This window comes from Sarcophilus harrisii, chromosome 2 (genome assembly GCF_902635505.1).
Source record: "Sarcophilus harrisii chromosome 2, mSarHar1.11, whole genome shotgun sequence".
NCBI lineage: Eukaryota > Metazoa > Chordata > Mammalia > Dasyuromorphia > Dasyuridae > Sarcophilus > Sarcophilus harrisii.
Window position 1 is genome coordinate 463,385,955 of NC_045427.1, and position 22,247 is coordinate 463,408,201.

Genomic DNA, 22,247 nt, shown 5'->3' on the forward strand with positions numbered 1-22,247 from the left:
TTCATATAGGTGACTTGAATTTATTAAGGGAAGCAAGATGATCTCTTGCTAAATTCCTGTTGATTTTAAGTTTCTGTGCATAGTCATTCCATTCTTTCATCCCATCCTTTTGCAGTCCACAGAGCTTTCTCCTTGTCAAAAAATAAACAAGCAAAATTCCTTTCTTCTTTTATCCTCATAACAACTCTTGTCTCCTTAGAAGCAGTTGACTTTACAGATGAATGTTATCAAACATTAATAAAATGATTAGTTCCAATATTACATAATTTATGTGCAAAAGCAGAGAAAGAAATGATCCTATCAAATTCCTTCTCTTAGATAAATATGATCCTAGTAATTTAACTGGGGAGAGCTATAGTAGAGAAAGAAAATTATATGTAATATGTCTAATGAATATAAAGGCAAAAAAATTTAATAAAATATTAGCAAAAATGCTACCACAAAATTGGAGAAAAAAAGACATTTTAACCAGAATGATTTATACCAGGAATTTGGGTGTGATAAAATATTAGAAAAACTGTAGAGATAACAGAACACAATAATTACAAAGACAAAAATCTTAAAATTGTGCTGTTACAGGAAAAAGTTTTTTTTTTGTTTTTGGACAAAATCTGATATACATTGTTGTGCCACAGTTCTCTTAATTGTCCTATTTAGTTACTCTGCCTCAGGTTATAACCATTCCCTCTTAATGTTTGATAGGATAAAGGTCTTATATTTTAGACTTTAGGCTATACTTATTCCCTCTTAATGTTTAATGGGATAAAGGTCTTTATCCATTTTTGACATCATTAGCATATCAACAGCTCTCCAGTACCTCCCTCCATTATGTCATCCTAGGTGTCTACCTCCATTATGTCATCCCCATCCAGGTACCTCCTCATTATGTCATCAGTTTTGTAACCCTATAAAAGAATCTTGTGTTCGACATTCAGGACTGGATTCTTTGAGACGATAGTCTCATTCAGCCCTGGGACCAAACCATGGATCCATTTGGTTCCAGTAAATCTCTCCATTAAATAAATTATTAAATTGTTCTCTAATCTCTGTCTTGCTCAGTTTTTCCGGCATTATAATATTACATCAGAATCATTAATAAGTATAGGAATAAATAAATATTTCTTCACTATTATTTGATATGTTTCTAGAAATGCCAACTATAGCAGTAAGATAAGAAAAAGTCTTTGAGAGAGTAAACATTTGCAAAGAGGAAGCAAAATTAGAGCTTTTGGAAAATATGATGGTTTACTTAAAAGAACCCTAGAGATGCAACTAATATTAATTGAAACAATTTAGAACTTTTTTGAAATGCAAGATTATGAAATAAACCAACAAAACTATCAGTTTTCTTGTATTTTACAATAATATCAATAGAAAGAAATAAAAAAAGAAGGTCCATTCAGAATAACTGCTGAATTTTTAAAAATATAACTGGAAACACATTGGAACTATATGAAAAAAAAATTATAAAGCACTTTCAGAAATATAGGAAGGTTTAAATAAATAAAGAAATTAATTGCTTATGGTTTGATATTACCAACATAATAAAGAGAGCAATCCTACCAAAACTGATAAATAGATTGTAATGCCAGAGAAACTGAGCAAGACAGAGATTAGAGACCAATTTAATAGTTTATTAAATGAAGAGATATACTGGGACCAAATGGATCCAATGTGGTCCCAGGGCTGGACAAGACTATTATCTCTCTTTTTTATTTATTTATTTATTTTTAATAACTTTTTATTGACAGAACCCATACCTGGGTAGTTTTCTACAACATTATTCCTTGCACTCACTTCTGTTCCAACTTTTTCCCTCCCTCCCTCCACCCCCTCCCCTAGATGGCAAGCATCCTATACATGTGAAACATGTCACAGTATATCCTAGGTACAATATATGTGTGCAGAACCGAACAGTTCTCTTGTTGAACAGGACGAATTGGATTCAGAAGGTAGAAATAACCCGGGGGAAAAAAAACAAAAATGCAAACACTTTACATTCATTTCTCAATATTCTTTCTTTGGGTGTAGCTGCTTATGTCCATCATTGGACAGAATTATCACAATTTACCCAACCATTCTCCAATTGATGGGCATCCATTCATTTTCCAGTTTCTAGCCACTACAAACAGAGCTGCCACAAACATTTTGGCACATACACAGGTCCCTTTCCGTTCTTTATTATCTCCTTGGGGTATAAGCCAAGTAGTAGCACTGCTGAGTCAAAAGGTATGCATAGTTTGATAATTTTTTGTGCATAGTTCCAAATTGCTCTCCAGAATGGTTGGATTTGTTCACAACTTCACCAACAATGCATCAGGGTCCAAGTTTTCCCACATCCCCACCAACATTCATCATTATTTTTTCCTGTCATCTTAGACAATCTGACAGGTGTGTAGTGGTATCTCAGAGTTGTCAAGACTATCATCTCAAAGAATCCAGCACTAAGTATCAGACAGCAAGCTTTTTTATAGGATAAAAAGAACAGTGACATAATGGGAGAAGTACCCAGATGGGGATAACCTAATGGGGGGAGGCACCTAGGATGACATAATGGGAGATATTAGAGAGGTTCCTGATATTCTAATGATATCTAAAATGGATAAAAACCTTTATCCCATTAAACATATAGAGGGAATAAGTATAACTTGAAGTCTAAGATATAAGACTTTTATCCTATCAAACATTAAGAGGGAATGGTTATAACCTGAGGCAGATAGGACAATGGGGAAACTAGGTCAGGACATCAAAGGGAACTGTGGCACAACAAGGTAAAGAGCCATACCATGAAAAACTCAGAAAGAATTACTTAGGGAAAAAAATAACAAAATTAATATGGAGAAAAAAGGATCAAGAATATTAAGTAAAGTAGTGAAAAAAAAGTCTGATCTCAAAGAATAATAATTTTTTACATTAAAAAAAAATAGAAAAGTTGATAACAAATTTTAGATACATAATCAGTTGACAAGTGTTTAGTACTTTCTCACTATGTGCCTAGTACTGTGTTAAGCACAGGATTCAGAAAGGTAAAGAACAATCTCCATTGTCAAGGAGCTCCCAGTCAAATGAGAAGACAACATGCAAACAGCTATGTACAAACAAGATATACACATTGTAAATAGGAAATAATCAACAAAGAGAAGACACTAGCAATTACTGAGAATTTGGAAAAACTTCTTGTAAAAAGTAATGGTTTAATTGGGACATGAAGGAAGTCAAAGACAGCAAGAAACAAAAATGAAGTTGGAGAGAATTCCAGGCAGAGAGGACATTCAGTGAAAATGAAATTGAAAAATGGAATGTTTTGTTCCAGAGCAGCAAGAAGGCCAGTGTTACTGTTTTATAGAGTATGCCGTAGGAACAAAGGTGAGAAAAGATTGGAATGGTAATATGGATCCATGTTATGAAGGACTTTGAATGTCAGAGGATTTTATATTTGATCCTGGTGCTTATAAGGAGGCACTAGAGTTCATTGTATGAATAAATAGGTGGGATCAGATGTGTTTGAGTCACTTAATAGCTTAGTGGAGGATGAACTGAAGTGGAGGGAGACTTGAGGCAGGGAAACTAATCAGAAAGCTATTGCATCAAAGAATGAAGTGATGAGGGCTTAGTGCAGGGTAATGGCAGTGTCGAAGGAATGAATAAGGGTGTACACAGGAGATTTTACAAAAAACAAAGCTGGTAAAACTTGGCAATTGTTTGGATGTGGTGTGTGAAAAAAATGAGACACAGAAATAATCAAAATACCATAATATTTGATAAACCCAGTGCTATCAACCCTAGTAAAAACTCTATTCAATTAAAAATTTCTAGAAAAACTGGGAAAGAAGAAATTAGGCTTAGACCAAGATTATATACCATATACCACAATTTCTTGCAAATGGATAAATGACTTTAAAATGAAAGGACATATCAAAAATTGGAAGAGAAAGGAAAGAAATATTTTTGATAATGACCAAATCAGAAACAGGAAGGATCACAAGAGATAAAATGGAACACTGAATACAAAATTTGGAAATTTTTTGGAGTAGCAAAATCAATGTAGCTATACATTAGAAAGAAAGCAGTTACCCAAGGGAAAATCTTTGTGTAAAATTTCCTTGTTAAAGATCTGATATATAGATAGTAGAAAATTAATATAATTAGATTAAAAATGGCATTAGCTAGTAAATGAGAGGTTAAATGATATGAAGAGGTAGTTCTCAATTAAAAGAAATATTATAATCAACAATCTCGTTTTAACCATATGTTCCAAATCACTAATAATAGGAGAATTGCAAACAAAAATATCTCTCTTGTCCCACTTCATACCTGCAAGATTGGTGAATATATCAGATAGGAAAATTACAATTCTTGGAGGTGACTGTTAAATAAAATGAAAAGCAAATATGTAGGAAAGAACTCTATTTTTGATAGCTCCAAGTCATTAAACTCTCCATTCTCTGTTATCTAGAGATGTCATTGTAAATTCCCAAATGAAAAAAGATCCATGTATTCAAAAAAAAAAAAAAAAAAAAAAAAAAAAGCTTTTGACAATGTTAGGAAAAGCTTCCTCACAACTGTTGCTATCCAAAAATAAAATGACATTCTTTTCAAAATGGTGGGTTCCCTTTTTATCAGTGTTTTCAAGTTAATGATAGAGAGCAACTTGTTTGATATGGTATGGTGAATTAAAAAAAAAAAAAACCTTTCTTTTTTTAAAAAATATATTTTTTATTTCTTTCAGTTTTTAATATTTTGAGTACCAAGTTCTCTTCTTTTCTCCAAGCCCTCTCCTATCTACTGAGATAGCAAGCAAAATGATATCAAAGATCTTTCACATCTATGCATAGAAGATACATTTTTTTAACCAAACAAGGGATAAAAGCAGAAGATATAAAAGATAAAATAAATAACTGTGATAGATAATGGAACAAACAAAATTTGGAAATCTAAGATATGAAAGAATATAATTAAAAAGGGGACGGGAGGGAATCTATTAATTTTTTTTGAAAAGTAACTCTTACTCTATGTTTACAAAGATAAGGTGTCCACAAGTGTAGTATAGTATAAATGTTTTCACACTTTTTTGATATGTTGATCAGTTTTTTTCTTTCCCCACTTTTTTTTATTTTGTTTTAAATATATTCTTTGTTGTATGAAATTGCTTTTAGAGTGGAAGAAGGAGGGTAATTCTAGGGAAAATTATGGGATTGCTTTAAAAATCACCAAAATGGCTTTAAAAACAAAAACAAAATTTTTAAAAAAAATACACAGAAATAAACAAGAAAATTCATACAAGCAGACAATATTAATATTAATGTATTAAAAATATTACACAGAAAACTAAATAATAGAAGTTCATGTTTTCATGTGCTTTTTCTGTTCTTTGTAAGAAAATAATCATATTTTTTGGTTTGTTATGTTAACAAAAGTTGAAAAGACAATTTTAAATGACATTTTAAGAATTCAAAGAAGAAAGAAACTTGTACTCCCTAAATTTAGAGTGTATGTCAAATTATAGACAACTTCTCTTCGCTTTTCTATCCTTAAGTTATGAGATGGAGTGGTCATTTTCTTCCAATTTTTCTGTCATTTCCATCTTGACAACTAACTCCTCCTTCTTATTGAGAATTTGATCCAGAATAGAATTTCTTCTATTTGGTTCCTCCATTTGAATAATTAAAGTAGCAGACATAGCAGGAAATTGTTAGTTACCCTGCCTTGGCCAGAAAGAATGTTCTAACAGACGTGTAGGTAATTGAAGTAATGGGTCTTGCATCTGTGCCAAGATTGCTCACTTATCTTCTGTCTAGGTGGTTTGTAGTGTACTTCAAGGACAAAATTCCTTCTGTTTCCACCTCCATTGATCTTTATGTAAGTACTCTTCACCATATTTCTTCTTCCTGGTTTCTAGATTTCTTAATAGGATCATATCTTCTTAATACACAATGTTATTCTTCTACCTTATGCTAGGATCATTCATGTCTGACCATGTCATCCCATTTGATTAGCTTCAGTGGCTCCCTTTTGCCTCTAGGATTCAATAAAAACTGTCCTAGCATTTAAAATCCTTTATAATCTAACTCTTAACTTATCTTTCTAAATTGAATTGACATAACTTTTCCCTAGTGCCCACTTTGTTCTCACAAAATTGTCATATATACCACTCCTCAAACAAAGTACTTCTCTCTCACTCTCATGCCTTTGTAAAAGCTTTCTCTCATGCCTGGAATCTTTCTCTCTGCCCTTCTGCTTTGGAGTTCTTATCTTCTTTTGATATTTAGCTCATATACTACCTTTTATTATCCCATCAATTTCTTTGCCTTTTCCCTCCCTCATTCAATTTTTGTATTATTTATATGAAATATTAATATAAATATTAGATATTTACTTATCCATCCACTTGGTATTTACTGCCAGTAATAGTAAGTCCTATGGGGTCACCATGAATTTTTACTTTTATTTTATATCTCTGGAACCCAGCCTGGCATTGGGTATACTTTCTTCTTTGAATTTCTGGGTTCTTACTATTCTTCTTACGTTGTAATTATTCTCTATAGTATCTAATTGATGGATATATTGAATCAATTTTCTCTCTCTTTATTTTCTATTTAAAACTCCTTTGATTAAATTTATTGCCTTGTCAAGATCAAGAATTAGCAGGGGTCCTCAAACTTTTTAAATAGAGGACCAGTTCATTGTCCCTCAGACTGTTGGAGGGCCAGACTATAGTAAAAACAAAAACTTTGTTTTGTGTGCCTTTAAATAAAGAAACTTCATAGCCCAGGGTGAGGGGGGATAATCGTCCTCAGCTGCCGCATCTGGCCCGCAGCCATAGTTTGAGGACCACTGAATTAGAGAATCTTAAACCTGGAAGTGATCTCAGAGTTCATTTTTAAGTCTAGTCTATACCTGAACAAGAATCTTCACTATAGTATGTCTGATAACTGGCCATCCAGCCTTTTTTTGAAGACCTCTTATGAAGAATTTCCCATGAGGCCAATTCATTCCATTTTTTTTTGATAGCTGTTATATAGCCAAGAACTGCTTCCCATATTTGTCTCTTTCCAATTTCCAGTCAGAGCTCTTAGTTTTTCTCACTGGGTTCAAGCAGAACAATTTCAATCTTTTCTCATTACAGTCTCTACAATCTTGAATATAACTCTTCCACTAAAATCACTTCTTGCCTATAGGCCACATGCCCCTAATTCCTTTTACCCAATCCTTTTTCACATGAGCTTGATTGCTTTGAACATCCTAGTTGCTTTTTTCTGAAAATTCTCTAGGTATCAATATTCCCCAAATGAGGCTTGGAGAAAGGAAGGGAGAAAAAAAAAGAAGGAAAGAGAAAGGAATAAGAACTTATTAATTACCTACTCTAAATCAAGCATAATAATAAGACTTTTACAAATATTTTCCTTTTACCCTTTAAATGAATTATTTTGGATGTGGTCTATTCGGGATACAATTCTAGTTTCTATTGTGTTTTTTTTTTTTTAACTTAATTTTATTATTACAGTGATACACATTCTCTCCCCAGTTTTCTTCCCCTCCCATTGAGGCAAGAAATACACAAACCCCATCATAAATATATATAACCAGGGAAAAAATATTTATATACTCAATATATATACTGAAGTGGGCAATATTTTTATCATGAGTCCTCTGAAATTGTGTTTGGTCCTTGTGTTGGTTATAATTCCTAAGTCTTTCAAAGTTGCTCATCTTTATAATAATAATGTTATTATTGTGTAAATTGTTCACTTGGTTTTGGTCACTTTACTCTGTATCTGTTTATACAAATCATCTCAGATTTCTCTAAAATTATCTCCATCATTTTTATGGCACAGTTTTCTATTATAAATATTAGCTATGAATGATAAATGTGGAAATATGTTTGGAAGAATTGTACATGTTTAACCTGTAATGGATTACTTGCTATCTAAGGGTTGTGGGGGGATGGGAGGGAAAAAATTGGAATGCAAGGTTTTGTAGGGATGAGTGCTGAAAGCTATCTTTGCATGTATTTTGAAATAAAAAACAATTATTTAAAAATTTAAAAATATTACCCATGATTTATTCAACCATTCCATAATTGAAGAATACCTCCTCAGTTTCTAGTTCTTTGTTCAAAAAGAGCTGCAATAGATATTTTTGCAATAGATATGTAAAGATATTCCTCTTTATTTTCCTTTCCTTTCTTAATGAAATCTAATTTTGCATTAGCCTTTTTTAATTGGTTCATATTAAGACAACTATTTACTAACTCCCGCAGATATTTTTCAATCTGCTAATATCACTCATCAAGTAGTTTATATACTTCATTTTTTAAACATATTTTAAACTGCAATTCAGATTTGTTTTAGAAAGATGTCATTGCATATATTCTGAAATTGATTAATGTATTGGTTTGTTTGCTGAATTTGTTTTAATTTTTGCTTTTTATTCTTTGTTTTTAATGGATGACCCTCTGGGTAAAGAAAGGGAATGTAATATATTAGGAAATAAAGGCAATATAAAGCAAATGATCAATAACAGGTTTTTTTAAAAGATAGTAATGACTATTAAAATTCTAAAACTTTTCCAAACTGTTTGAGAGTAAGAGATTCATGTTCTCCTTTAGGGATGTTCTTGGTCTGTTATATTTGTGGATCTTGATGCCCATAATCGAAACAGACAGACTTTGTGTTCACTGCTTCCGAGAGAATCCAGATCTCATGTGAGTAATTTACTGAATATTTTAAGAACATATTAAAGATTTTTACTTGTATTTTTCAGTTTTATCATCCATTTCTTAAAATTGTCAGCTTTGCCCAGAATAATCTTTACTCTTTCACTTAAATATCATTCTAGAAAGTATAGACAGGAGGTTAATTCTCTTAACCAGAAAACCAGTTTTTACTTTCACCACACCCTTTTACATCTTGATAGGTTAATTAATGCACAATTAATTCAACATTTAACTTTAGAAGAGCTAGACTTCAATTGAGCCAATTGAGGCAAAACTGTTATTATAAATTTGTTGTTGTTGTTGTTGAGTTTTTTTTAGTTGTGTCTGATTTTTTGTGACCCCATTTGGGGTTTTCTTGGCAGAGATACTGGCGTGGTTTTCGATTTTTTTTTTTCCAGTTCATTTTCCAGTTGAGGAACTGAGGCAAATAGAGTTTAATGACTTGCCTAGAGTAATACAGCTAGTGTCTGCAGTCAGATATGAACTCTAGAAATTTAGCCTTCTTGACTCCAGGCCTAATATTCACTGTGCTGCCTACCTGCCTCATTATAATTTTACTCTGCAATAAAAAGTTTTTTTTATCCCTCTTTTGTTTTTTTCTTAATTAAAATGAATTGACATTGTGTTTAATATATAGATTTTTATGACATTAACAGAGATCGACAACTTCAGATTTAGTTGTCTCTTCTGGATTTTATGTAACATAAGTGTGAAATTAGAATTTTTCCACTTTCTTTTTTTACCCCCATCAAAGTCATATCTTAATGCTTCATTGTCCTATGAAGGTGTCATCCATTCTTGAAGACTGTGCATGCAGAATGCATGATCTCTCTGGGCTACCAAGATGAAAAAGTTTCAAATATGTGTCTGAAACTGAGTATACGTATCTTGTTTGAGGCCCAACCTAGCTCAGTTCATTGAAACTCATAACTGCCTATCCATGCTTTTCAGATATAGTAGTTAGATGTTAGATAGTTAGATGTTAGTAGCTGAGATGTTAGTCTCAGTCCAAATACAAAGACTAGAGTGATTGTGATCTCTATCAGTTGAAGGAATATCCCCATAAACAAAATCACAGAGACTTTAGGCATTAAAATCACAGTTTTTATCCATTGTTAACATGCCTATGTATGTACATATATATACATATAGATACATTTAAATCATGTGGATATATTATACAGAGTATCTTGAGGTCTTATTACAAATTCAAGATATTAAAGATTAAAATATTTAAACTATGAAAGCCTTAAATTCTACTAAGATTTTTGGGACATCTTTGTGTGCCAGAACTTGTATTTCTTTGTGACAAAGGAAAATAATTTTACCCTCATTGTTTAATTAATCATTCATATTTTTTGACTCATTGCTTAACCTTTGCCCCCTTCTCAGACACACTCATGTCAGCTAATAATAACTGATTATGTTGACTAATTTGAGTTCATTCTGAGTTCTTTTTGTCATCAAAGCATAAATTTCTTTTGACATACCTACAGCTTGTTTTCCAGAACTGCTGGGCCTTTTTATAGCTTCACTTACAGTACATTAGTTATTCTGTTCTCTTGCAATCCTTTCCACATTTATTTTTTTCATAATTTGTTATCTTTGACTATCTGATTAGAGTAAGGTGAAATTTCAGAGTTGTTTTCAATTTAAATTTCACTTTTATTTGGTGCATTCCCTCATGGCTTTTAAGAATTTGCATTTATTCATTTGATAATTGCTTTATATCATTTTTTCTCTATTGCAGAATTTTTTTTATCTAATCCCTGGCATATTTTAACTATTTATGTCTTAGATATAAGATGATTATTAGAGACACTTATTGAGATTTTCTACACATAAAAGCAACAGCTTCTCTTCCTTCTAGTAACATAGATTATTTTCATATAACAGCTTTTTAACTTTATGTAACTGTAATCATGTAATGATGGCTTGTAATAATTTTTAGCTCTTGTTTGGTTAATAGTTCTCATTCTAGCCATAGTTGTTCATGGAACCTCTGTTTTTCTCTCTTTATTATAATTCTTATATTTGTGTGGAATGATATTCTGTAGCATCACTCTAAGAATATACTTGCTTTAGGTTTTTTTTTTTTCCTGTTTCCTTAGAATACCGATGCTGCACTTCTCCCCTGCATTAGTTATCCTGCTTTTGCCCTCGATGATGATGCTCTGTTCAGTCAAACACTTGACAAAATTGTTAGAAAATTAAAAGGAAAGTATGGATTCAAGCGTTTCTTGAGGGATGGATACAGAACTTCACTAGAAGATCCAAACCGACGCTATTATAAGCCAGCTGAAATTAAGGTACTCTAATATGCAGTGCAAATAATATACTCTACATGCCCTTACTTGACTTCTTATTCCTTTAGGAAAATTGTCCTTTTTTCCTCTTTATTTTCTTTTCAAGGATGCTATTTCCCTCAGAGAAATTTGTCTTATGATAAATACTAGTTTGGAGTAATCCTTTAATATCTTAAGAGATTAAGAGATGTTGCTAAAATTACTGCTATACCACCCCTTTATAGCTAATTTTACATCTCCCTTTTAAGTACAATTCCTTGAATATATTTAGTTTTGTATTCTTTCCTTGAGGTAAAATACATACATATGTACATCATTCCTATTCCTTAACTAATAGGATTCAGACTTTTAAAATTCTGTGCTACCTAATTCATATTTTTCCTATTGACTTTGTTTCAGAAATTTGAATCTCCTGAAAAAAGAAATAGTATGAAGACTTAAGTGAGGGATGGTCAGGAGTTTGCTTTAGTAGCCTAGTAAGTGATTGAGTACAAGATAGGGTCAGCTTTTTTTTTTCTGCTCATCAGTGCAGATGGTACATTGAGAAAATGTTCAAGCAACATTTTATCTTCCTGTTTTGTTTAGCATTAAAATGACCACTTTGGGGAAAAAAATCAGCATGCATTGAGTTCTGCAGAAAAAGTAGACAAGCTATTTATCATTTTATTTAATTTCACAGCTGGCTACATCTAGACTATATTAAAAGAAATTTTAGTGTGTGTTTTTCACTTTTAATATTTATTTATTCAATTTTTCATTTACCTTTTAAACACATTTTCAGTATTTCAGTTTCAAATATTCCTAGTGCCATTGTAAAGATCCTTATTTTGATTTTTGAACTTATAAGAAATCTGACTAATTAAAAATATAATTAAGTGTCTGCTGAAATTAGTTCAATTTCAGAATGAATTTATAAGTGAATATTTATTTATGTGCATCACAAATAATATTTTACAATATACAACTGTATTGGAACATTGCAGTAACTGAAACAGCAAATTACTCTTTTTTTTTTTTTAGCTCTTTGATGGCATTGAATGTGAATTTCCCATTTTTTTCCTTTACATGATGATTGATGGTAAGTAGTTATTTTAAATCTATAGCATATATAATTGATGTGCAAGAAAAGTATAATGAAATTTGACTTTTAGCCTTTACAAAATTGTGCTAACTACAAGTCATTTGTGTTCAAAAGCATAATATTTTTAAATCTTACTATTATTAATAGATTTTATTTTTATATCACCTTTACTTCCAAAGATTTCCCTTTAGTTCCTCTATCCAATGAATCATGACTTAAAAATTAAAAATGAAAGAAGGGAGAAAAATCCAATCAACCAAAATTACCATATACCCCAATATATACAGTATTACATACCTATAATGCCTTGTGCTTGTAAAGTTTAGAGAAACATGTATTTTTTCAACTCATATAGCACAATGTTTGATTGTTGATACTTTAAAAATTGTCTCTAGTGATTATCTTTAAATATTTCTGTCACTTGCCAATGACCTCTACCCAGTAGAAATCTACCTTGTAATGTAAGCAAAGTACAGTTAAGCAAAACCAATAGATATATTAACCAGATCTGACAACACAGACCGCATTCCACATCTGTAGTTCACTACATCTCTACTCTGTGGAACTATTGGTAGTGGTGAAGACTTTTTTTTTTTTTTTGTACTTGTTGAGGCTAAAAGCTATATGATAATTATGATGTTATTATTTATATGGAATTTTTAAGAAATTTAAAGGCTTCCTTGACAATGGAAATCATACTAATTATAATTGTATACTATAGTTAATCTTTGCTAAAAAATTTATGCTCTCCTAGCTTTTGTGCTGGAAGAAATTATAGAGGTCATCTGGTACAGCCTGTTTATTTTATGGATGAAGAAACATGAAGCACAGGTGATTAAGCTATTTGATCGTTAATAATCTTGCTTCAATCTAAAATATACATTATAAAATACCAAGAAAAAATATCTGGGTACTCAAATAGCACATAAATTACAATTCTTTACTAAGAACTAGAGAATAATCCCTTTTAATATGTTTTAATTTTAACCACATAATAAATATACCCAAGCAGTGGGGAAAAAAGGCACAAATCTTAATACATAGGCAGTAAGCCTGTTGGAATTTGAATTCAGATCCCTTGACTGTAAAACCAGTATATTTTTCAGTGTACCATACTGCCTTCCTTCTCCAGGGCTTTATCATGATATGGAGAGTGAGCTTGGCTTTTAAATAACTGTACCAGTAAAGCAAAAACTATGTCAAGTTCCACCAGCATGTAAAGTCCCAGTTCCCATTAAACTAGATTTATATTTTCTTTAGATCACTCCAATTAAGTTTGGATAGGCTGATCAATAACTTGGCTATTAAAAATATACTCCCTCTAACCCAAGTCTCACTGATGCATGATAACTATCTAGTAATTCAGGGACAGGTTGTGATTTGATCAATGGAGGTAGTGTCCATACCAACATATTCTGTATTATTCAAAATGTATATAATATTTATATCCACAGTATAAATGTAATAAAGTTTCAAACTATGAAAATTTACTTTTTTAAATCTTTAAAGTCCAGATGGTCTTCTGAAATAAATTTCTTTGTTTTACTCTTTCAGGATTTATAGTTTCAATTTTTAGCTTGCAATTTGATTTTACATTGATTTTTACTCATTGGGGCAATTAATAATAACTCAGTCACTAATTGTATCAAGTTGGTCTGATATTTATTTAAATGTAGAAATTTTGTGATTCTATCCTTCAGGAGTTTTTAGAGGAAATCCTTCACAAGTAAAGGAATACCAGGATCTTCTCACTCCAGTCCTACATCAGACAACAGAAGGTACAGCTATAATTCCTACTTGAGATCTCATTTTTATCCAAATTTCATCCAAATGATTTTAAAATATATTAATAATGTGAGAAAGTATATGATACCTCAAACCTGGCTAATAAAGCAATTTGAAATAAAAAAAAAACTGCAATACTCATGAATTCTTTATGATATTTCAGTTCTTAAACCATTTCATTTTCTTTGAGAAGAATGAAGTTAAATCATAGCAGCTAGGTCTAGTCTCAGCTGTAGAATTATAGTCAATCCTCAAAGTTTGGTAATCTTTATATTTTGTTGGCTTGTTGTATATTCACTAATGTCTTCACCATGTAAGTTGTGAGTTTAATGTAAAATTTGACCAAAACTTACCATATCTAAATTAGTGTGCCCAAGGACTGTCCTTGGGCAAACTGTATGCTTACTGTCATAATGCCATCTTTCTTCTAAGCATTTAGAGCTCATACTGTGACAAAATATTATTTTGCAAAAAATAAAATAAATAAAATTGCATTCTTTACTCTTTGATGTTTCATCTTTATTTTTTCTGTTACCAAAAACCTCCTAGTGAATTTTTACTCTATGTGATTTCATTTTTTGTTCAAAAACAAAATTTTTTTAGGAAAGCAATGGTGTTGCTCTTCTTGTATATCTCCCTTTTACCTGCTTAAACTGCAACTAGATATTGTTCAAATTGTTTTGATTTCTTGGGAATCACTTGTACTTGTGTGTATTAGCTTTGTTAACAGGAATACTTAAAAAGTAGTAATGTGAATATTAATAAAGTGATATGTTCAATTATGTTCAAGATGATCATTTATCCAATACACTGATTTTATTTATTGTATTGTATAAATTAAAGATATTAGGAATTTTTTGAATCAGATTTAGAGATTATGGGAAAGTTCATTGGTTTCACTTACTACACATTGGGCCCCCAAATGTCCTTATTTATTAACTTTCCCCATCCATTATAAATATATATATTAGTAAAAGATCTGAGACGTACTTGTTGATGACATTAGCTTTAACGTAAAAATGAAGTGATGAGATTTTAGGGAGATCTTGAAGCATATGCAATCTCAGAATAATTGAATTCTTGATATAAACTTGTAACACCTTTATAGTCCCCTACAACTCTGGTGATTTTTCCCTCATGTAATAGTTAGAGGTCCCTCACTTAAAATAATGATTTTTATGCTTTTAAGTAAAGATACTTTAGGAAAAAAGACTTTTTAAAGTTTGTCTATTTAGCTTAAGGGAAGTTGATTTTTTTTTCCTTCTATGGTACTGAATGGGAAGTAATAGGCTTAACATTTAAATGAGAATTCCTTTTTTGACAAATGATTTAGATAGATAATTCTTCACTTAATATGGGAAAGGATCTCACTTATGAAAATTCCCTGGATTAATCCTATTTAAAATAGTATTTCCCTTTCCTCTAAGTATTCATACTTGTTATTCTGTGTATAGTTGTTAAAATTTTTTTAAAATGTTAAAAGTGATTATCATATTGCTTGGTGAGAAACTGTTTTTTGAGGACTCAGATAATATTTTCTCTGTATTTTGTAATACATTTTTAGAGTGAAAGGAGATTGTAGACAATCATTCAATTTGTCGAGTTTGACTAGCACATGTACTACCTTTAACTCTCCTCTAAAACCATTTTCATTTTATAAAGATTGAATATCATAGAAGGAAACTAATTTTATTTGACTATTTATTTTTAAACTCTGCAGGATATCCTGTTGTACCAAAGTATTATTATGTGCCAGCTGACTTTGTGGAATCTGAGAAGAAAAATCCTGGTAGTCAGAAGAGATTTCCTAGTAACTGTGGGCGTGATGGAAAATTTTTCCTGTGGGGACAAGCTCTTTATGTCATTGCAAAACTTCTAGGTAAGTAGAAGAGGCAAAGAAAAATAAATACTAGTTCTTTTTATTGTCCAAAATTTGCATCTGATATATTCATTATCAACATTTTTCTTTTCTACTGTTTATAACTTTCTTCTACTAAAATACTCTTTCCTATTTGAGTTTTCATGACACTAATCTCTTTTGGTTTTCTTCCTGACTATTCCTTCTCAGCCTCTTTTGCTGGATCTTCATCCAGGTAACACTCCTTAAATATGTGTGTTCTCTCCATCCCTTATCACCCAAAGTACTGTCTGTCTTTAGCTTTTTTTTCCTCTTTTCTCTCTCTATTACCAGTAATCTCAATAATTCCCATGGGGTCAGTTATCTCTATGCATATAATTCCCAGATCTATCTCTATAGCCCTAATCTTCTAAGCTCCAATCATACATTTGACATTTCAAATAAGATGTTTCCTTGGCATCTCAAACTAATTATGTTCAAAACAACTCATTATCATTTCCCCAAAATGCTCTACTTTTCTGAATTTCCCTTTTGTTGTTGTTGAAGGTACCAGTATCCTCCTAGTCTCCCAGGTTGGCAGCTTCAGTCTCCTCACTTGACTCCTTATTTTTTTTATCTAAACTGTGCCAAATCTTTTTTTTTCCCTCTTCATGATATCTTATATGTTACTTTGCTCCTTTTGGTTTTGCAGCTTAAGTTCAGCAATTTTGAAAAGACCTTTAGCATTGTAAAGACCAGATAGCATCTTTTAAGAGTTTCCTAGTAAGTCATGAATTTTTGATTTAACTTATCCATTTTGTCATTTATGCTTCTAGTTAACCACCTACCAAAAGGAATTGAATGATGGATAGTTAACTATTTTGATATATTCACTGTAGCAATCCTTATGATAGCTAAAAGACAAATGGATCTATCACTTGGAATTCTATGAAAAATCATTACAGTTTCTTAAGAATCTAAGAAACTGATCAGAATTCTTGGGGCATATGCAAATGAAAGATAGTATGGTGACAGAGAAAAGCCATTTGTTAGATTTCCTTCTTACAATTTGTTAAAAAACATGATAGTTTTTAGTGCTTTTATTAAAAGGACAATCATTTTTGTAGATGAAATGCCTTTGTAGAAGATGGCAGATGATGAGAAAAAGCTAATTGGAAGTATTATAACTGAATTGTACAACTTGTACAACTGCTTACCCTGTGAAATATCATTGTTATCTCTGTTCTCTCCAGTATTAGGTTATGTGCTAGATTTGTTTGTACTCTTAAGAGTAAGTCTTCCGTTCTTTCTTTACATTCGATTAGGGAAATATATTTCAAAGCCCAGGTTTTCAGTTTCAATGTTGCATAAATGTGTGGAAAATAATATTTAAGGAAGGCCTGACACAAACCCACTAATGCAAAGCAAATTGAGTTAATGTTTTACATTCTGCCCTTTCTTGGCTGTAGTTTTTATTTGCATAATGCTAATTAAAGGATAGTTGGAAAATTTGTCCACTGCTTATTCTTCCAGGAAGAGGACAGACTAAACACAAAAGACTTAAAGTTATTGATAACATTTCTTCTTTTTATTTAGTGCAGTAGCAAATCCAAAAAATATTTTTGTATATGAAATGATGTATTTGAAAAAAATGCCAACCTGAAAAATGTAATTAGATTGTAACTGTCATCTCAATGATACTAAAACATTAAATCCTTGAGACTTGACTCTCAAAGACTTGAGAGTCTACTAATTTAGTGTTTGAAATTGGTTGAAGTTTGGTTTTACAATATTTAATCATGTCAACAAGATAAAAGTGAGTAGCATTTCACATCTCTGGCCATTTTACAATCATTTATTTAAATATAAATAACAGTATTAGGACTTTGACATAGGAGTCCAGTGCTGAGACCTGCAAATCACGGTTTAGAATTTAAATTCTAAATATCTTGGTTCTCACTTTCTTGCATTACACTCAGTTTAAGAAGAGAAAAATAGATAACTTACCATTTAGCTAAGTAATGATTTTTCATCATTCCATTTTCTGGATGAAATTGAGTGATACTTTTTGAAAACTGAATAGAGTCCATCCTTGAATAACCAGACTCAGTTTCCTTCAATGTCTGATACCTTTGTTATTCAAATGAGAACACTGAGTCATAAAGATGGGAAATGATTTGCTTCAGCTAGTACCCAGAATTCTATTTCCAAAAGCTCTTGTCACTATATCTTACTATATCAAAAAAAAAAAAATAAAAAAATAAAAATCACTTACTGGTCTATTTTCTAGCAATAAGCATTGCCAAATTTAACTAGATGAAGTCGGACAAAAGTGACAATTTCTATACTTACAGTCTTCAGTCTCGTAAAATTAGTCTCAGCTCTCATCCCCTTGATGTGGTATCTGAGAATCCAGACTTACCTCCATACTCTGATAATCTAGCTTCTATCTTATAGGGTTATAGAGGTAACGTAAAGTGTTCTGTAATTTTAAAGAGCCAATCTTGACTATCATTCTCACCACCACCACATATCTTCCATCATTATCATGTAATATCAGACTTATTGGAAGTGTATGGGACGTGTTGGGTACAAGACCTCCTTCCCAATGCTTTCCGACCCCAACTTATCACAGCTATCCTTTTTAGGGTGCCATTTCCCTCAGGATCCAATATGCCAGCTAAAGACAGGCCCCAATCTCATGGGGTATCTCCTTTCCCATGGCAAATGGCAGATTCACTAGGGGTTTGTGCCTTTTTGTTCCCGATTTCTGGAAAACTATTTTCCTCTCTCTTCTTCCTTCTCTCATACCATCTCTTCCTGTCCCATCTCTCTCTCTCTCCTCCCAACACCTATCTAATCAAACCTTCTCTGATGCTTCATTTAAACTATTAATTGCTTTTACAAATCAATCTTTCTTGTCCCTTGTCTTTAAATCAATTTCTTTTTAACTTTAAACTTCAAGATTCGCAAATAACTTTGAACCAAATTTCATAAAACTTATACATACCCAACAGAGCTGACAAATTTTTAAGGCATAACTCATCGTTTACAAATTACTCAATATTTCTAGTAAGCAACATACCATCTAAGTAGGGAGATACAACCATGATCTCCACTAAGGTATACTACTGGTATTTTGTTTTCATAACCTATATTTTAACTTAAAATCCAATCAAATACAGCTTTAAATTCCCAATAATGTAAAACTGCTTTTGCCATCATATTTTGTTATGGGTCAGAACTTGAAACAAGGTGCTAAGTCACTGGAATTGATAGGCACTCCGGGAGATTCATAAGTCAAGATTCAGTCCAGGAGATTCACAAGTCAGAAGGACAAACCCATTAAAGGACAAGCCCACTAGATGAGGAGCCCACTAGAGGAGTGGCCCACTCTTGGAGGCAAGACAGATTCATTTCAACTTCCACCTTTGTGCTGGCTGAAGTCTTTGGATTCGGAGGGAGCTAGAAGCTGAAGCTGGAAGAGCTAAAGGACTAGCAACAAGAGCTCTTGGAACCAAGGAGAGAAATAGGCCTCTAAGAAAAGTAACCGGGCTGTTTTGAAGGAGACAATAAAGGATCTAGACTTTAACTCCTGGCTATATTTGAGGTGATTATTATACTGAACTGAAACTAAGGATCCCTCCAGAAGGCCCCCAAGAAACCTGCTCCCAGAGCACATTATACTTTAGAAAAGAGAACATTACAATATTTAAAATATGAATTTCACTAAATAGCAGTTTCTTTTCCCCTGGTCCTGCGTGGCCCTGCTACAGTCAGGACACATGGGAGGGAAAAGAAAGAAACCACCATCTTCATTCTCTCTTGAAGATCCTTCCCAGTTTAGTTGAATTGCCTTGGAATTTTGAAATGACCAATAGCCAAATCCCCTAACTATTATTCCTGATGGACTTTCCTAAAATTCCAACTTTGGCCAGAGTTAGAGCCTAAAGGAAAGTCTCTTTTTCTTTTTTTTTTTCCCCTAACAAATTCTAGCTCCCAGAGCAAACATGACAAAGACATTCTGCACAAAGACACACACAGACAAAAATCACATGTAAAAGACCATCTCTTACCCACTTACCCACATACAAAAATACTCAAGTGCACCTTTTTTTTTTTCTTTTTGCTCCGAAGATCTGAGTTGGCCTGCTTTCTCAGAGCATCCAACCTCACCCCCTGGTCTCCAGAAAATGCACAGCTGAATCCCTTTAGGGTCACTTGGCAGACCAAGGTCAGAACAAGTTGCTTATCTTCATAGCCAACCACAGAGCATCCCTATCCTGTGCTGTTAACAGAACCCCTTAATCAAGCCCTTACCCCTTAATCTGAATCACCCAAGGCTTGATGATCCCAGGACCCACAAGGATAGTTCAAGAGCACATTAACAGACAGTGCCTCTACGATTATGCATGCATAAATTACCTGGCTTTATCTCACCTAGGCTTCATCTTTGTGTGTCATCTGTTTGTACCTGAGTATCTCTTCTCCCTAGGCCCGCTCTTCACAGAGAGGGAGGCTGAGAGTCTGATCTCAAGATCAGATGGAGAACCCAACCTGGCATCTACCTTGAATCAGGGGCCCACCAGCCATCTCTCTGGGAAGCCAGATCCCAGACAAGTCCCCATAAACTGTGTGGGATGGGTTGGGTGCAACACCCCCTTACCAATTAACTAATCAGAGACATCTTCAGATACAAAGAGAAAGCATTTATTTAATCCCTGCAGGGAGAGGCCCAGACACACACACACCTGAGAGCCATCCCAACTCCCTTCCTGTGCTCCTGGAACTTGACCTGCTTCCAGCTTGTCCAGGGTTTAAAGGCAAAAGATTTGAGCTCTCTCATTGGATAGACTAACAGAATGTAACCATCTTGACCAATGATCACTAATGCTGGCTGCCTCCCATAGGTCATGTCACTTTCTGCAACTTCCTATATCTCAGGTTCAAAGTTCATTCCTCCAGAGCAGGGGTCCTCAAACTTTTTAAATAGGGGGCCAGTTCACTGTCCCTCAGACTGTTGGAGGGCCAGACTATAGTAAAAATAAAAACTATGAACAAATTCCTATGCATGTTGCATATATCTTATTTTGAAGTGAAGAAACAAAACGGGAACAAATACAATATTTAAAATGAAGTAAAGTTAAATCAACAAACTTACCAGTATTTCAATGGGAACTATAGGCCTGCTTTTGGCTAATGAGATGGTCAATGTCTGCTTCCATGTTTATCATTGCTAGTCGTAACAAGTGATGCAAGTGTGCATCTGTTAGTCTTGATCTGGTTGGAGATTTCAAATGTTTCATTCTAGAAAAAGTCTGTTCACAGACATAATTGCTGCCAAAGATGGTTGCCATTTTAAGTGCATGGTTCCTGAGATGAGGATATGTCTCAGAGGGGAGAGATGCATAGAAATTATAAAGGCTGCTTGACTTGAATGCATCTTTCAGAGAGTCACAATTCTGCAGTCCAGCCAGTTCCATTTGGTAAATTGTATCCACATTTTTAATGTCAATAGAAAATGGATTCCAGAAAAGCTATATGTCCTGTTCATGGAGATGAAGCTCTTTAAATCTAAATTGGAACTCCTTTTGCAATTTTTCCAGTGAATCCACACATGTTTTGTTTGAGAATGCAATCAGTGGTTTTTCTGCTAACAGATTTTGAGTTGTGGGGAGATGGCAAAAGTTTTCCTCCTTCACTTGTTTGATGAGGAGGCCTAATTTTATTTCAGATGCTTTGACATGTGATTGCATATCACAGATGAGCTTCCCCTTTCCTTGAAGTTGCATATTGAAATTGTCGAATAGCTCTGTTACATCTATCAGAAAGGCAAGGTGTCATTTCCATTCTGCATCATTGACCTCTGATACTTCTTTGTTTTTTGAAAGCAAAAAAGTTGTAATCTGTGGAAGAAAGTCATAGAAACGTTTCAAAACTCTCCCTTGACTCAGCCAATGGACTTCTGTGTGATATAGAACGTCTTCATACTCAACATTTAGCTCAGACAGAAATTCCTGAAATAGTCTGTGATCTTAGTGCATTAGCTCTAATGAAGTTAACACAAGATACCACAATTTTCATAACAGAATCCCACTTCAGTGATTTACTACACAGTGCTTGTTGGTGGATGAGGCAGTGTATGGTTATTGGATGAGAATGGTTATGTTTGTCCATCTCTTGGTTAATGAGAGCAATTACTCCTTTCTTAGACCCCACCATGCTAGGAACACAAACCATTTATAGTTTGGCAAACCTTTTCATAGATATCCTCTCCTGTAGTTGTTCCTTTGATGCTTTACAGTGCAGCAAGCTCTTCCATGACTTCAAAATAATCATTTGTCCCACAAATAAAAATTAGAAGTTGTACAGAATCACACACATCATTGCTTTCATCGAGTACCAAGGAAAAATATGAAATTTTTTTTATGGAGTTTTGCAAATGCTGATGCAGATTGTTTCCCATATCTTCAATCCTCCGTGTAATTGTAGGTCCTGAAAGACTCATTGTACTAAATAAAT

General features: G+C 32.9%; 1 protein-coding gene across 6 annotated transcripts in view; it reads left to right on the forward strand.

Annotated features, from left to right (window-relative positions):
* Nucleotides 1-22,247, forward strand: part of PHKB (phosphorylase kinase regulatory subunit beta) — a 254,816-nt gene that overhangs the window by 128,920 nt on the left and 103,649 nt on the right. For all 6 annotated transcript variants that reach the window (XM_031954432.1, XM_031954430.1, XM_031954428.1 and 3 more), the window contains 5 exons: nucleotides 8,609-8,704; nucleotides 10,828-11,025; nucleotides 12,043-12,100; nucleotides 13,804-13,881; nucleotides 15,609-15,767. In XM_031954432.1, coding sequence (XP_031810292.1) covers nucleotides 8,609-8,704; nucleotides 10,828-11,025; nucleotides 12,043-12,100; nucleotides 13,804-13,881; nucleotides 15,609-15,767 — 589 coding nt within the window. The remainder of the gene's footprint in view (nucleotides 1-8,608; nucleotides 8,705-10,827; nucleotides 11,026-12,042; nucleotides 12,101-13,803; nucleotides 13,882-15,608; nucleotides 15,768-22,247) is intronic.